This window comes from Catharus ustulatus, chromosome 3 (genome assembly GCF_009819885.2).
Source record: "Catharus ustulatus isolate bCatUst1 chromosome 3, bCatUst1.pri.v2, whole genome shotgun sequence".
Classification (NCBI taxonomy): domain Eukaryota; kingdom Metazoa; phylum Chordata; class Aves; order Passeriformes; family Turdidae; genus Catharus; species Catharus ustulatus.
Genome location: NC_046223.1, coordinates 87135723 through 87153805, shown reverse-complemented (window position 1 = coordinate 87153805; position 18083 = coordinate 87135723). Strand labels below are relative to the sequence as shown.

At 39.6% G+C, this 18083-nt stretch overlaps 1 protein-coding gene across 1 annotated transcript in view; it reads left to right on the top strand.

Moving 5' to 3' along the window:
- KCNQ5 (potassium voltage-gated channel subfamily Q member 5) overlaps positions 1-18083 on the top strand; it is a 278870-nt gene that overhangs the window by 243071 nt on the left and 17716 nt on the right. Inside the window, exon 10 of the mRNA XM_033055747.1 lies at positions 8050-8270. Within this exon, the coding sequence (XP_032911638.1) occupies positions 8050-8270 (221 nt within the window). The remainder of the gene's footprint in view (positions 1-8049; positions 8271-18083) is intronic.

Here is an 18083-nt window from a genome sequence, read left to right as displayed (position 1 = left end):
CCACATGTTCTAACTTCTCTGTCATCCCATGCTAAGGAGCGTTTTGGGACGTAGGGGGAAAGCAGCACTGCACTGTCTCACCTCCTCCCGGTTGCATGGCTTGCACTCCCCCATGACCCAGTTCAAGTAGAGGAGCCAGACTGTATCTGTGCTGAAGAAAGCCCCAATGCTGTCAGCCAGGAGCACAGGTGGGCTTCCACCCAGCCTAGATCCCAGCTGGGCACTGACTGCCTACAGCCGGCAGCAATGAGCCTTGGCAGGGATATCCTCACTGGGTAAAGCTCTGGAGAGGCATGTCCTAAGGCAGTGGGAGAAAATGCTGGTCTTTGCTGTACTGATAGCCCAAATCCTTAGGGACAGGAAAGGCCTCAGTGGCTATAAGAGAAATTACTCTACCTCAGAAATTCGTTAGGGATGGGAATCAGCAAGCATCTGGCAGCTGGCACAGACAATAGCAGACTTTACCTCCAACCAGAAAATGCTGAAAAGCCAAGGAAAAAAGTGTTGATGACACATCAGCCCCTGAAATACATCCAGCCCCGAGTAGTACTGTGGTCCACAAATGCTTCTGGGTTATTTAGTCAGGGATGAAAATCTTCACATCAATTACCCAAGTCCCACTCCACTTTTCAGACTGCTCCTCTGGCACCTGACTCCAACCTTTTCCTCCAAGCACATGTAACTGCTGTTAGTGTCACTATAACTCAAGGGGACAGGATTTGCTGTGTCAGTTCTGGCACTTTTTCTATACATTACCTCCACAGGCTTGCTAGCAACATATTGATCTCATTAAATTATTACAGTCTGATCCAAACTTCTTGCACTAACCAGCTGTATTTCCTAGTCTTTTGACAGCAACATTTAAAATTTACTTTTTTAAAGGTGACACACAAGTTGCCAGTAAATAAGTACATCCCTCTAAAACTGGGATTTGTGCAGAGGGGAGAGATTATTCCCAGCTGTACCTGTGAGCACTAGAAGAGACAAATTTACTTATGATAACTGGAAACTAGATTTAAAAAAAAAACAAAAACAAAAAAACAACCCAACAACCAGCTGTCAAAACCATGTTATGTTCTCCATATTAATGATAATACTTGTGGCTTTAAAAGAAATCAACAATTTAGCCAGATTTATTTTCACTGAATGGAAGATATTTGCTCCTTCAGAAACACTTCAATATGTGCACTGCTGCAAATTTGTGTATATGTAAAAATGAACTAGTTAACTTCTGAGATCATATTCTACAGTAAAAACCCTACAGAACACTCAGTGCCTTTTAAAAAAAGGTGTGTTTTGTCAGTGGCTGTTTATTGCTTTTATGCTGATATATCACTGTATGCTTGTATTACTGAAAAAATGTGTATGTGGTCTTTTGTGGCAAAGACGTAAATGAGAACTGCTGCAATGTACTCTGAGATAACTGTCCTTGAATATTTAACTTGTTTCTTACTGTGATGCTAAGCGACTTGCATGGGATGCTATGTGAACTAAGAAAGCTTCTTCTTGTTTCACTCTTTAAATGAAGACATGTTTGCACAAATAGTACATTGGATTGCATTCTGAACATGCTCTTTGCTCTATATTCCCTTCTAATAACAGTGAAGAAAAACTTGTGTTAGGGAAAAGTTCATTACCTTCTTTCCTCTCAAATTGACTTATAATTACAGAAATTAATTCTTGTGTTTTTTCACTTACAGACCTAGAGTCTTTCATTAGGTGACTAAATGTTGCTATACATTTGAGAGAGCTGTGCTTATGAGGCTGTAGCTTCAGATTGATTTTAATAAAAATATGTATGTTGTATTTCCCAAAATTTTACACATAAGTACTCTAATTAAGCATTTATCAAAGTATTGGTAGACAACCTCTCTGGTGCATCCAGGCTATGAATGAGATATTTCTATAAATCAGTTCCAGAGTTGTGCAAGTTATTTTAAAAGCCTATATGTTAAATTCTTAATATCTGCAAATGCACACACTGAAAACAAACAATATTTATTTCTGTCAGTTACACAGCATGGCTGAAATAGTTCCTGTGTAGGAAACTAGATCAAGACTGATGAATGCTGTGATATACTGAGAGCATAATCAGTCTTAAACTGTGTGTAGGACATGCACTGGGTGTCTGCAAAGGATGAATGTCACCCATCTAGTCTTGTAACTCATGAGGCTGAATATGCATTCCCTATTCCAACAATTCTCTCTGGTGCAATAAGGAACAGTTTTGTCAGTAAAAGATTTTCAGGGAAAAACTCAGCCCTGTTCTGAGGGAAACAAGTGAATTATATTATGGAATTCTTTCACCTCCTATACCATATCTGTTTCTAAAAGTAGATTTAATGTAAACACTCTGCATGCACCATGTAAAAAAGAAATTGCCAATGATGCATAATCTAACTTGAGGTGGAAAACCTAACCCCTTATGTAGCACTGGAATGCTTAGTAACAGAGTCCTCTATCTCCCCTCACTCCTAGTAAGCTTTGTAGTAATAAACAGAAGCTCTTCAGGATGTACACCCCTCGGAAACATAGGTATTCAGCATCCTGCCTATTCACATGATGTTTGAGAATGCCAACTAACATCAGGTGCATGTTTCATTTACTTCCCCTCCTCAGTGCTTTAAATTCCCTTACTTCTCCAAATGATGTTGCCTACTTATTTTTAAGTGCTTGTAAGTCCCTTTTTGCTTGCTGCCTGCAATCCCATTGACGCAATGGCAGCAACACCAGTGGTTTCAAACCCATCCAGCCAGACAATTGCAGTGTGCAGCACACCGCCATTTTAAGAAGCCCCATTCCCCTTCTCTGCCTGAGTCTTCAACTTTTGGAATGCATTACCCTGTGGAGATATAAAACTGGGGTTGAATATTTGGGTAAAGCCATTTCCCCAAGTCCAAGAGGATTTTTATAACCATGGCTGTTGATTTCTCCGTCTAATAATTAGTGGAGAATATTAAGTTATAAGATGCTAGGCAATTACAGCAGTCAAAATGTGCAATTGTTCTTGAGAAGAATCCCCTTGGACACAGCTTATGGATGATGTGCCTGCATCCTGTACTGGAAGGTAGAGGAACGCATGTGAAATCAAGCATCTGCTTCAGCTGAATTCTGTGGAAATTGTGTCACTTACCAAAAATGGTAATTCCTAGATGGAATAATCTTACGGGAAGAAGCCCGTGATTCATATCTCCAGCCGATTGCATTTTTTCTTATTTATTAAAAATAATGTAAAAGGCGGTAGAAGTACAAACTAATTACAGAAAATAAGGATCAAAATAACTTCTCTTCATTTAGAAATTGTTTTGGGAAAGGAAAAAATGCACAAACACCCTGAATATTTACTCTTTCTGTTTGACAATGAAGTATAATATACTGTGGCCTGAAATTCTTGTTATTACTTATTGAAGGTATGAGATATAACACTACATTTCTTGAGTTCATGGTCCTAGCATGAGACTGGTGGTAAAGTCTAGAACGTTTGAACTTTATGTCTCACAGTATTATCCATTGCAGCTGCATTTGTTCAACTTAGCTTAATTTCATTAAAAGTATTGGTAGGCTCAGTAAGAATCAACACCTATATTTATAGGTAGTTAACTGCTGAAAATTGGCATGTGCATCTGCTTGCTGCTGTTTGCCATAGATGATAATTTCTGGTAGTTTTAACTTCTGTCTTAAGACTCAAAGTATTCTTCCTCACCCTCAGACCCTCCAGTTATTTCTGATTCATTTCAATTCCTTCCTATTCTTGCTTCCACCAATTGGCTCAGTATGAAAAGCTGAAAAACGAGGTGTAAATTGTAACTAGTAGCAAACTGTAATGCTGCAGGTCTGAGGCTGAGGCAGAGCAGAAGTTTAACTTGATCAGAAATGTAGGAAGGTGACAGGAAAATGGGGGAGTGGGACTGGGATGGAAAGAGATGCTCAGTTAATAAAATACAGGGAGATGGTTCGTGGAAGATAGAGTAAGTAAAGGTTTATTATGTGCATTCGTCAGTTAAAACAAACTCTCATCCAGAGTAGTCATTTGGACCAGCAGAAAAGTGATCATTCCTTCTGCAGTGAAGCTACAGTGACCTCTAGTGTCCCTACACACCTATTCCTTCATAAATCAAAGGTCATAAAGGCAGAATTTGAAAATAAAGAAATAAAAACTAGAAAGTCATTTGTTATCCCAGTGAAGTGAGCATCTTGGGCATGCAATGGGAGGAATGAGTCATAAGATCCTACAACTGACCTCTGAGAAGGCAGACAAATACAGAAAAGTAATTTTCTTCCGTTTCTACAGCTGCCAGTTGTAATTGATCTCCATTAAAAGATGCTTCAAAGATGGAGTGTTACCAATAAGCATACATTCCACAGCTTCCAACCTGCAAGAATAGAGTGATAGGTCCAAAGAGACCAGGCCAGGGAAGACTGTCATAGGAAGCAAAAATGTATGTCAGCCAATTGGGCTAAATTATCAATCATATAAAGTACAAGAAATGATTGACAGACACACATCTAAAGGAACACAGAGATAACTGGAGACAGCTGTGGATCTCTCAGATCATTGTCATTTATTTTTGATTTAGTGACTTGTGCAATTTTATTTATTTTCTCATGTTTTTTGCATTTTGGACAAACACCCTACTTAAAGCTTGTGAATACTTATGGGGACACATGAATATCTAATGGTCATTAACAGGTTTGTGTTGACTCAAGGGATTTACTTTGGATACCATGCAAAAAGAGAGGGGAAAAGGTGAAAGAGAAATACATAATAGGCCAGGACCTGCAAGATTTGAAGGATTTTTAGCACGCACAAGCCAGTGCTGATACAACCAGCATTAAATAAAAATCAAGGGCCCTAAAGGAGTCACTGGCTATTGATTCGAATGCAGAACGTCCAAAGAGGCTTGAATGGTGTAAGATTATCTTGGCTCTGTAATTTTAACACTACCTCTACTGCTAATGCAACAAAGAATTCAGAGCCAGGAGCTAGGCTTTATCCTATAAGGAAAGGGACTTTCACTTTGAGGAAAACCCTGGTAAGGGTATGCTCTGATTCAGTTACTTCTTCATGATCTGTTATTTATCATACATAGAAGACCCCCACGACAGCATGTTCCCAAGCACAAGTTTTCCTCTCCCAACCTTTCTTCTCCACTGTCAGTCACATAATTTGTGCCTGTGCTGAGAAGGACCCAGTGACTTCAGGAACATTTCCCACCAGTCTCAAACTAGGAACAGGGATCCAAGAAGCAAAGAACTGCTGTAATTAGTCTCTTTGGGTGTGCATCTCAAGATGCAAAAGGGAATTTTCAAACTGCTTCCTTCGGGGGCTGTGTTTCTCTTCACAATGCAGCACCCTCTGCATGGACCCTTGGCATGCCAGTACATTGTCATTGCTACAAAGCAGATTTGATTTGATTTTTAAAGTATAAGCTCTGCAGTTTACATTAATATTTTCATTCTCAGCATTGCACTTTTGAAAAATGTCTATGGTACAGATAAAGTACTACTACTGTTCCTACTGTTTCTTTCACCATTGCCTCACTGCTTTGATTTGGAGAACTAAAGATATTCAGGTTAAGTAGTTATTGTGTACCATTTAGCTTTTATACATGAAATAACCATGTCTAAAAATAGTTTAAAGACATCCAGTGCTTTCATTACTACAAATAAATTGACAAAACGACATGTGCTGTTTTGACTTTGGTTTTAAATATTCATTTTTACTTTGGCGTTAATGTGACTATTAAAAAATATGATCTATATAGATAGTTTTTATGGCTACTTTATCTGTTTTCCTTTCATTTTTATTGGTTCAGCAGAAAGAGAGCTGTCCAGAAACTTTTTTATGCTAATATTTGAGGCGGGGCAGGGGGGAAAGGAGCTTCATTTCACTTCATTTTTCAATATCAAGTACAATTTGAACCATAAGTGGAGTTAATAAAAAGGGGGACATTGTAGGAATAATATCTATAATAAGAAGTCAGTTTTGATTCTCCTCCTCATTCTGTATAATATGACAATGCAAGAATGTGGTTAATAAATATTTTACAGTTTATATTTTCATTGTTGTACAGTGCAAAAGATTCCTGAGCTGAAATATAAGTCGGTCTTGAAATGTAATTTGTATTCAAAGTTAAATTTTGGAACTCACCTTTCTTTCAAATACTAGGTTCTCTGGGTGTTTTGTATTGCTTATGCCACAGCACTAGGTAGCAATTTACAATGGAAATAGATAACATTTTCCTCTCTGTGATGTATTTATTTCAACAATTGCTTATTTGGGCAAGGAAAGGGGATTACATTGAGAAATTATCATAAAGGTATTCTTTCAAGTAATCTAACATGCCATATAGAAATCCATTTATCTAATAATCTTTCTATTGATGTGCTCATTTTTAGTATTCTTGAAAATTATCGCATTATAAGCATCCCAGCATGTGTTTTGCCTGCAACAAACTGCATCCTTTCTGCTCTCAGTGATGTTTGTATTCAGACTGAAATGCTATGCTTTGCTATGCATGGACAAAGATATGTTTATCTCAACATTTCACAGCCAGAGAGGTTTATAACTACTTTCCATTTCATATAATTACATATTAACACTGTATTTTCAGAGTGCAGTAGGTTAAACATCCAAGAACCACAAAGTCCATATTAGCATTAGTTAATTATCTGCAGGATTTGTTTCTGTTCAAAACATTCTATGAGCATGCTGAAATTAAATTCAAAGGCCTTGAGAGCACTAGAAAGTGTCTTAGCTTCAAGAACCACCATAATTTTCAGGTAGACAGTCCTTGCTAAAGGCATTTTAAAAGCCCCCCCTGCAAAGCCTACACAAGGACAGTAGGACTGCAAGTCCCAGTAACACCATGCATGAACAGACACTGCACTGGCCCCATCATCTCTCCCCTTGAAAGACCAGGACCACTGATCAAGGTGACCATTCCCCTGCTCAACCAATTGAACTTAACTTTGCATATGAAACAAGGTTTCCAGACCTTGGTATCAGACTCTTTCTGTTTCCCCTTTGTGTCTTCTGCTACAGGAAGGGACAAAAAAAGGCAGAAGTATTAAATGAAAAAGCATAGGCAGATAGTCACAGTGACCACAGGATGTTAATCAGATATGTTTGGACAAAGGTAATTTAAGCACTGGGAAATAGAAAATCTACAAATCCCACATTTAGCTGGTCGTAGGGGAGGATTCCCAGCACAGCAGGAAATAAAAAAAAAAGCCCTTACAATTGGTGAACCATAAGAGTACAGGGTCACCATTGATGCAGCAGACACAGTCACGAGCTCGGCTGGGCTCTGGTACCTGTCCATGTGCAGTACCACCTGCACATAGTCAGCTCCCAGCTTCATCTTCAGCAATGACTTTAGAAAGCACACAGCATATCATTACATTTCCATGAATCAGTCATCATGCTTTTTTCTTGGATATTTTATTGATTTTGATTTTGATTTTGTCTTGTCCAAGTAAGTGTTCTAACAAGGAATTCTGGATATGAGTGATCACTAATCATGCATATGAAATGTTGGAAGTGCCAAATCCTGAAAAAGCATGAATATACACTAACAGTATTTTTGCCTGCTTAAAAAAAAACCCAAACCAGACAATACTACATGGCATGCAGTAACAATAAAATATATTTTGGTTTTGTTTATCTGAAGATATGGCCAAAAATGCACTGAGCTTGGCTGACTAAGATGGAAACAAACCTAGCTCAAGTTCAAGGAACAGAACAAACATCATAGAGATTAATATATAATAATTGGGTGAAATTGTTTCTATTTGTTATTTTTAATTTCCTTTAGAAGGTTATTCTGTACTGTATGATAGACTGCCAATGCTAATGCTTCTATCAAAAAACAATTACATCAAATCAGTTCCATTCACAAATGAAATACATTCAATGAAAATAAAATTGTGTAAGAAACAGATTCACACCAGTGAGATTTTTTACACATTACTTTCAATAATCATAAAATAGAAAAAATAAATGGATTGAAGTAGCTATGGAATAAAATATATTTCTCTCTCTCACAGTCAAAAGCTAAGTTTTAAGGAGCGGGTCCGGATGGCCAGCCCACGAGGTCAAAGCATTAAAAACAGGCAATCTTCAGTCGGAGATCGCCGGTCACCAAGTGCTGACATTGCCACCGAAGGCAGCCCAACCAAAGTCCAGAAGAGCTGGAGCTTCAATGACCGAACACGCTTCAGGCCCTCGTTGCGGCTCAAGAGCTCCCAGCCCAAACCCATGGTTGATGGTAGGAGTTTGTCACCCCTTGTTTGCCATTGCATGCTGCTCCCAGCCTCCTCACACTCTTGCACACTCACACAATGATTGTACACATTTTAGGAAGGCAGAAAGAATTGTTGATTGGGGCCAGAGACACAAGCCAGCTATAGCCTGCTTCAAAGAGCCCAATAATGGGATTTTTTTTTTTCTTTTTTTTTTCTTTTTCAGTAAGAAATCATCTCAGAGGTTCATGGGGAGCAACTGGTGATAAAAGGGGTCACTATGAAAAGTCACAGTGGACTAAATGCAGGGATTTGGCTGCAGCAGCTCCTCTGTCATGGCCCCTCTCCCACTACTGAGCTCAGCTGCTGCGCAAATTTGCTGCCTCTTGCTGGTGGTCCACACAGCACAACCAGCACTGTCTGTGCCTTTGACAGCCAAGAGCACAGCTTGTGCAGAACTGGCTCCCTCAGCCAGAGTCCCAGTACCTGCACTGGCAGTGCAATCACCTGCCACCAAGGGATACACTACTGGGTGCTTTAAGGTATCTGGCTTGATAAGGCAGACAGATTTAGCAAACAAAACCAGTGTTACTGCTTTCTATTTTGGATGTAGGAAGTACTCCTAAAGTGTAAAGAGATGGATCTTGGTGAAAATGGCTTGTTGAACCTGCAGCAGGCAGCCCAGCTTTTCCCTCAAGTTGCCTCCTATGCTGGTCCATTCTCTAGCTAAAGTCCAATTTGCCATTAAATTAACCAGTATTCAGGCAAGGCTCTTCATCTGACAAAGCTTGCCAAAACAAAAACAGTGACTCTAACCAAGGAGCACCAAATTGGGTGACAGCAGCCCCCTGATAGGCAGGAGCTGAGAGAATCAGGTGAAACTGACCCCTGTATGGGATGGGTCCAGGACTGAAAGGTGCACTCATATAGCTCTGGGGGTACTGCTGCCCCACTGGATTTTGTTTTGGGTTTCTCCATTCTCATATTTACCAATCCATGAATGTTTTGTTCTTTCTTCTGGTATCTTCCGTGTAAAAAACAAGGGAAACAAACTGGTTGATTATCACAGAATGCAGTGATCTTGCCTGAATGGGAAAGGTACAACCTCTTTCTACAGTGGTAATCATGCATGCTACATCCAACAATTGCGGTAAGACGAATTAGACCGAAGTGCAACGTTAATGTTGTTTCCTTTTCAAGAGCACATATCACAAACATGTAGGTTGCAAAATATTCATTGAACTGCAATGCCCCATCCCTCAGTGAGGATGTTCTACACAACAGTTCTCTTCCAGAAAAGTCTGGGTAAATAAACATTTCCTGGAGGGCAACCAAGACAAACCAATGGTATTTGCTAAGGTCATCATCCCAGACTGGCCCTCCCCCATGGAGATGTCTCAGATGCACAAATTCTGAATTTGCCTGTGGTACACGGAGCTGCTGGAGTGTATCAGCTGCCAGGATACTCTCCAGGCTGCTCCCCTCCACTATCCACTTCTATCCACTCCTATCTTCATCCTGGGGCACCAGGCCTGGCTTATGTCCCATGGCAGCTGTATCACAGGGGCTGTGTGACCTAGCCGGGGTCTCACACTGATGTGAAGGACACAGACAAGGCCACAGTGGGAACTGAGAAATTCTCTAGGCAGCATAGTGGTTGAAACTACCCTGTCTAAATTTAGGCATCCTATTGATGCCTTGGATTTTAGTTTTTACATTTTTCAGATTATCTGCTTCCTGGTATGTAACTCTTATTAGATGTTAGTTCTCTTCACAGGTAGTTAGACAAAATAATCCCTTCCCAGCTAGAGAATCAAGGACAACTGGTATCCAAAAAGCCTAAACAACAGCAAAGGGAAGGGGGCAAGCCAGGGGGCTGAGACTTCATGACTTGGAGCTCTAATTGGACAATTGACCCCAATATGTAGATGAACCAAAACTTACAAAAATGTAAAAATTCACGACCGGGATTAATCTTGGATCCATCCTGGGTGTAGCCCTGGCCAGACTCTTGTACTGCTCAAGGTGTATCCTTTTAAAGCCTTTCAGTAAATACCTATTTTGTTCATTTAATTCTGTCTAGTCTCTGTTCCAGATCACCCTCTCTGGCATCACTACGTAATCACTTATAAAGCACAAGTATCTTTCCCAAACCACATCAGAAGTAATTTCATAGGTTAAACCCCTGTAACTCACACTGTGCCTAGAAGCAACCTAAGAAGAAAGTAATTTTTGAGCACTCTCTGAGTATCAGTGGCTCACTTTTGCCCCAGCTCTGCAGTCTGCAGCTCACTGAAACATCTGTTTCATTTTTCATCAGCCCATTTATCATAGAAGCATTTCCTCAGCATGTCCCCTATTTTGTCCTGTAGATATTGTCATCAATAACAACGATGTGCACAAGCAGATCGTGCTGCCTCTGATTGTTTCCTTCTCACGGAAAAGGTGGCATAAACAGCACCTTGGGTATATCTGTAGATAAAAGACAGTAGCAACAACAGAGCACTCATTGCTGTGCGTAAACCCTTGAAGATCTTCCCGCTCCTCAGGGTGAGCACAGCCTGTTTCCTGGTCAGTGATTTCCAGCTACCAGTCCACCCTTATGAACCGGGGCCAAGAGATACAACCAATTTCTCATCTGTGGCAGAAGAAACAACTTCCATTGTCTCCAGCTTTCAGGCAAATGCCAAGTTTCCATTCTGGGACCTCATCCAACTACTTCTAGGACCAGTATGATTAGAGAGATGTCCAGTGTACTCACTGCTGAGAGACAGCTCCCGCTGCCTTACCCAAACTTTTGCAGGAAAAGTCAGGCACTACTAACCTTGATCTCTTCTTCTTTCTTTTCTTTCATAGCTTGATGCTTTCTGCATTTGACAGCTCAGTGAAAAAGATCTCAAGATGATGTGTTTAATTTAGAATATCTTGCATTTTTCATTGGATTAAAAAAACAGTGTTTGCAGCATATTATTCTTATCTCTTGCTTGCCAGATTCTCCAATTTCCTCCTTGAGGTATTCCACAGCCAAATAATTAATAATTCTGGCAGGCCAATCGTCAAGCCAAAACTAGAAGTAAATTTTTTCTGGGTGAAATCTTGGGTACAAAGCAATTCTCTGGAACAGCTGGTCCTTCTGGTGATTCCTACATCTCTGTAGGGTGTTTGGTGGGAGAAGAAATTAAATTACAAGAGACCCTTGGGGCCGTGACAACATAGTGCTGGATATCCAGTTCAGGGTCAAAACTTCATATCAGTGGAAAAAATAAAGTCTTACTATGAATTTCCTCTTCCAAAAGAGAAGACAGAAGACATTTCACTGTATGGGATGTGGACTTGTAAATGTTCTGCATAGGTAGAGGATTGAATTCTGTGTGAAAATAAAGAAAAGATGCAAATATATAAGGAGAAACCACACAGAGGAAGGAAAATTGTTAACATATGAGGATGATTTAAGGCAGATAGATGGTCAATACAGAGACTTTGCACTGCTGACTGAGTTCTGGTAAGGACATGGTTGGAATCTGGGCCAAAACCATCAGAAAAAGACTGCTGGAGTAACTCAACGTTAACAATTAGAAACTGGCCTGCAAAGGAAGTTTCTAGTCCAGACAAGAGCTCATGGGAGTAGCCAAAAGGTTAACCTAATTGAAAATGTAGTTGTTTGCCTCTTAAACTACCCAGCAACAAACACTCTAGCACTCCCCTACTGCATATTAAAATCATAGAAGGACAATTTCTTGGCAGCAAGTAAAACACTTAAGCCAGCCATGGTTATCTCCCAAAAGGATTTTGGCATAGCAGTCTTAGAACAGTATGACCAAAACCATTGCACAAATGGCTTTATTTATGGTTAGTAACAATCTTCTGAAACTGCCTATAAGCCATTTATTGCCATTGACAAAGTGGGTGTGACAACAGCACCCACTGACCACAGCAGTAATTATTTCAGTTACATATGTGCATTTGCAAGTGGAATCCAAACCTGAGAGAGGTTTGATGGTTAGAGAAGTCTTTGGTGGCCAGACTGGAGATGCTTTCTAGGGCATTTAACAATGGTGCAGGGGAGTGAAAGTGAATATCAAGGCTTACATAATCTGATTTAAAATACATGTGCAGTCTCTGATGACATGTGGTTCACAACTTCCAGAAATGAAGAGAGGACTCTGCACAAATTAAGAAAGGTGACAGAATGCTGTATTTCCGACCCCTATTATCAGCCTAAAAGGAAATTATCAGGATAAGGCAGATAAAAGGGAATTTTTCACTGATCAAGAATGGTAAATAGTGAAGCTTTACAAAGTACACACTTAAAAAAGAATTGCATAGGGTCAGGGAAGAGCCTTCCCCAAAGGGATGCCGTGTCACACAGGCAAAGGTGCTGTCTGACCTTGGAGCCACTCACAGTCCCCTCTGCATCTGTACACAAAGTGAGCCAGGAGTTACCTCTGGCCCCAAGGCCTCCTCATGCAGTACGACTTTGGTCCCTGTTAACAAAAACAGGGAAATTGCAGCCAAACTATCTGTGGGAGTGATGCCCAGAACATGAGAATACCCACCAGCAGGGCCAACTCCAGAACAGAATCTGTGCTAGTTATTAAATAGTACAGGTGATTGCATGCCTTGCTTAAGGCACTATGCCCATGCCTCGCTGTATGTTGTGTATCCATCCACAGAGACTCAACCACACAAAATCTCATCTTTCCAATGGTGCTCCTGTCCTGTTTTGTTTTCTGCTTGCCTTACTTTCTGAGGAACAGAACCTTTTCTGCTTAAATCTTGCTCCATACTTCTACCACCACAGCTGAATTAATGAACCAATATTATGTTGTGGACGCAGTTTTCTGTGAGGGACAGAAATACTCTATTATATTTGTTTTTTACCATCTCATGCTTCTAAGCCTCTGAAATGAGTTATTGTGCCTTTACTGTAACCTAGAGACATTGTGTGGCTTTTTGAATAAAACATCAAAAGCATTCAGCACTGGAGATATTACAAACATATTTCATTTGATTAATTAAAAAGAACTCTCTAAGGAAATATTTGATTTCTTGCACCATCCCCAAACATTATACACTCGCATGACCTCTAGCCTTTCATTCCCTACAGAGTACTTGCACAAAATCCTCAGGGTAGAGTATATTATAAGAGCAATGGAAAGAATGCAATTGTGCATTTCAGCCCTCATGTCCTCAGCTACTACCATGTAATTTATGTATTGCAAAAATGACAAGTTTTCCTTTCAGTAGCATAAACAACTTGACCTTGGATACAGTTCACTTGATGTGGCAGAAGTCCTTAGTTGGGTTGCTTCTACATCCTATATCTAAGCTTAAATTTGCTGATTCAAAGTGAAGCTGCATGTTGTCAACGTTCGAATGAAATTTATGTATTGCTAATATATCAATCTGTGCTAGACAAGAGATTTATTTCTTGTTATTGCCTTCCATGGGGCAGATAGAGCTCTCATTTATTACCACTGTCACTGTAATTAACTAGGAAGATCTGGCATTCTGATCTAAGCTGAGTCATTTTTATGTAAATAGGTGCAGGCCATTGGTTTTGAGGCATTATTTTAGTTTATACCAACTAATGGCCTGGCCATATGAGTCCAGAATTTAGTCTCTTTTTTCATGACACCTCTTGAAGAACTTGCTGTGCACCATTACTCACTGGACTCAGTGCTCACAGGTGAATGTTTATTAAGCTTAGCTCTGTGAGGAACAGCAGCAGACCATCTCACAGAAGTATGATTTGCATGGGTTTTGGATACCCTCATCTGCGGTGAAGACTATAGAAATGAGATAAGAGCTAATTTGGAGAGGATGCTCATAAAACTTCCCAACCACATGTAATCCACTTGCACCAAATCTGAAGCATTTGAGGAATAATTTTATTTTTATGAAACATTACTAAGGAAATCTTTCATGGCTTTTTAAAATACAAGATGATCCTGTAGATACCTGAATCTAAAACAGCTGTCATCCTCTAACCCTTTGCCCCTGTCTATGACCTCCCTCAACAACAATTCCTGGAAATCTCCCAGGGCACAGGACCTCTGTGGACCTCATGGAATATAATACATATATCAAGTGATGTATGCTACAAGGTCTTGCAGGGAGACAGTCAATTAAATGTGACATTCAGCTCATTAGTCTACAGTTCCAGACACTAACATATGCATCTGCAATTTATTGTACAGTTTTTACTTCTTGGATGTGGTATCTATAAAACAACAGGAATGTGTATCTAAAAATACACTAAAGCCTTAGATTTAGAGTCATCTTCTTTTACTTTTCTCACATGGTCATCTAAAGTTGCTGGCTAATTTGCTACTATTTATAATAAGATTAGCCTAACAGCGTAATTATTGTGCATTTAATGAATTGTTTTTAAAAAGTCTCCTGATCCTCCACATCATCATTCAAAATTAAAAGGATTCCTTTTTAATTAAGTAGTGGGAGCTGTTCCATGAAATATTGCCAGTGCAGAAATTTTTGAAAAGTTGAATAATAACTAAAGATAAGAGAGAGTTGTTAGAAGGGAATGCTAGAATTTTAGATATTTGGAACTTGCTTATAAATTAGGTTTCTGACCTTAAAAAAATGCACTTACAGAGAAAGAAAACTATGTCATTATATCCAGAATACGTAAAAAAACTTTCCACCAATTCTATCTTCCACTTTAGCCAAGCCAGAGGATTTTCAGAAATGCTTTAACATATGTAATTCTGTAAGGGACATTTTTTAAGATACTTTGTGTCACATTGCACTGCAGTTCCCAATGATGTCCCCTTCTCCTCCCCACCTGGAATGCTTTTCAGAAGAAAGACAGGGAATGGGGCATTGATATTGCACTACTGAACTCCCCATCAGTTCTGCCAGCAGAGTAGAGGCTCAGGTTTGGAAGAAGGCAAAGTTTACAAGCTTGTGCAAAAATGCTCCTTCTTTCAGGAGGCAACAGTTTCCTTCCTTTACTGAGAAATTTCATTCTAGCATGGAAATGGCAACCATTTCATAAAAACTCCCTGTAAACAATATTTTTAAATGTTGTCAGTCTCACTCACTCTTTCTTAATTTTTCAACTTGAACACTTGTCTACTACCAGGGATTTTGGTATCATTTTCTAGATAAGTATCTAATGTGAAAATTACATCACAGAAGTACTTGTTCTGCCTTCTTCCTTCTTTCTTGATTAGAAGAAAGTCCTTTGGTTGGTTTCTTTTTCCAGAGATCAAGGAAATAAATACATAATTCACTCCCTTGGGCCTTCTTTTTCTGGCTGGCCTCTGCTCTGGAAAGCATGTAAACATGGGCTGCTGCCTTTCCTGCTCTGGGGGAGCTTTGGTCACTCTCATTATGTGGTTAAGTTCCTTCACAATTAGTGTTGCTTTCTTCAGGTGATTTTTCCTACGGAACTTAGTGAGCAATCAAAGTAAAACAAAATAAGTGAACCATGTACTGAGGGAGAGTCAGCTTGTTGATGTTTTAAAGGAAAAGCAAATTGGAAAGAAAATCAGATATGGGGTAGTGAAGGGATTTTATATCCATAGTTCAACAAGCAGGAAAATAATGAGAGCTTATGAAGAGGTGAGAAGTTTCATGAAACATATTTAAACAAAGGCACTAGGCTAAGACACATTTCATTTTTATAAAAGGAAATTGCATGAATCACATGAACATAAACCATCAAGATGTTTGTACATTTTTGAGGGAAAAAAGTAACTGAGATTTTGTGAAATATTCTATGCATTATAACATTTGCAGAAATACTATAAAATATGTACAGGATAGCTCTATTATATAGGGTAAATCCCTAACTTACCACAGTAAATGCTCATAGTGAAGAAAGGTACTTCAAAGGCAGGGTAAATCTGAGTGAAATACACCTACTTTGCAGACACCCTAGGCATTACATAAAGCAGCACAGCAGAGGCTCTATTTGCTCACAAAGGAGGTTGGAAGAACAAATAATGAGAGTATTAAGCTGCTGGCGTTGCTTCTTGAGCAAGAGTTTATCTGAGCTCAGCAGCCATATAAGACTAAGGCAGTTTGGAGTCTCATGATAAAGCAGCTGCCTGGACCCCCTGCCGCAGCAGACCTAGGTATTGGCACCTCCTGCAGGGACAATCTGTCCCCCAAAAGCTTTGAATTTTACTTGCCAGAAGTTAGATGCACTGAATTACCAATTCATTTTCTTTCTCACCACTCACACAGAAAATGAGCGTAGAGATGAGTTTGTCGCATTGCCCTGCACTGCTGCCCTGGGGAGCCAGAGCAGTTCTGCACTCACATGAGGCTGCTGAACAGAGTGGAGAACAGGCTGTGGAACTGCATTATGAATTGCTTGGACTTCAGTTCCCAATCTAAACTTTCAATTTTGATAACAATAGTTAAAAACTATGGTTCAAAGTAACTCAGCATCCATGAAAATTAGGCCACCATCCAATTTTCACCATCAGTCATACATTTCAATGAAAATAAATCAGACTTTTTTTCCAAACTAGTGTATTTTTAACCAAGTCAACACAACACTGTGGTGTAACATGAATAAGTGCAAGTCATGTGCAGGCTATCAACTTCAGGCACCTATTGAGATCTTGACACACTCTATTGGTTTTGCATGGCTTGGTTCTTAGTAGTGGAGGGTCCACGGAGGTGGCTTCTGTGAGAAGATGGGTTCTCAGCCTCAGCAAAATTACTTATAATATCACCCACATGAAGAACCCTAACTACCTCCTTCACAGTCAGAGTAAGATCTAAGTGCTTCTGAAGGCTTCCAAAAAATGAGTCAAAAGGGAGCACCGTACCAGCCACTATGTCAGAAGCACTTCCATAGGATTATTCATTGTGTTGGCACACACACTTATTAATGCTGGATTGTTGTTGCTAACATAATGCTGTTCCCAGAAAACAAAAAATAAAAAATCTTTTTGATTTAGTTTAACAGGCAGATAGTTACTTAAATGTTACTGACACTGAAAGCAAGGAGATATGAGAGTGATCAAAGCAGCATCACAGTTTTCCCAACGCCAAAGCATGTTATTAAACAACAGAAAACGCTTCTAAGAAAGGACACATACTATTTACAAAAACAATAAATTAACTCTTGCAGATAACTTGCACAGCGCCTTATGAAATGCAGCTACAAACTTGTAAATTTTTTTGTTGGTGACATATAATGTTTTAGAACAGCCTAATTTTTTTCCCTGTTCATTTGTGGTGATCACAAATGACTAGAGTTTGCATGAAAAATGCGTTACTACAGGGAAAAAGAGGGAAATATCAAGACACTTTTACTGACTTGTGCATGGCTGCTCTATTTCTTCGTAATTGCTACTTTGCTGTGTGATTAAATCAAAGACTGACTGGGAAGAAAGAGGAAGAAATTAAAAAATGGCAAAGACCAGACAGTAGGCCAAAGCAAATAATATCAGAGATTGTAAGACAATGGCAGATGCCTCATCAGTTGTGAAATAAACATATTCATTGTCTAAGATCAAAACACATACTGAATTCTAAATATGTAGTATTAGAAAAAGGTCTGGATTGTCAAGTGGACTCACAGCCCTTCTAAAGGAGACATGCAGGAGTTTGTCTAAATGTGTATTAAAAGGCATTTTGGGCATCATTGAGGCCATATTGCTGAGCTGCCCAAGGAACAGACTTGAAAGCCCTGATTAGCTTGTGGTAGAGGTTCCTGGAGAGAAAAAGAGACCAGGGCTAACCCTAGGAAAAACTGCTCATGCAGGCTCATGCAGAGCAGCTGCTGCCCACAGTTACTTCTGGAACTCATTTGGACCAGGTGCAGACCCTCAGTGGAGACCAGAATATACAGACTA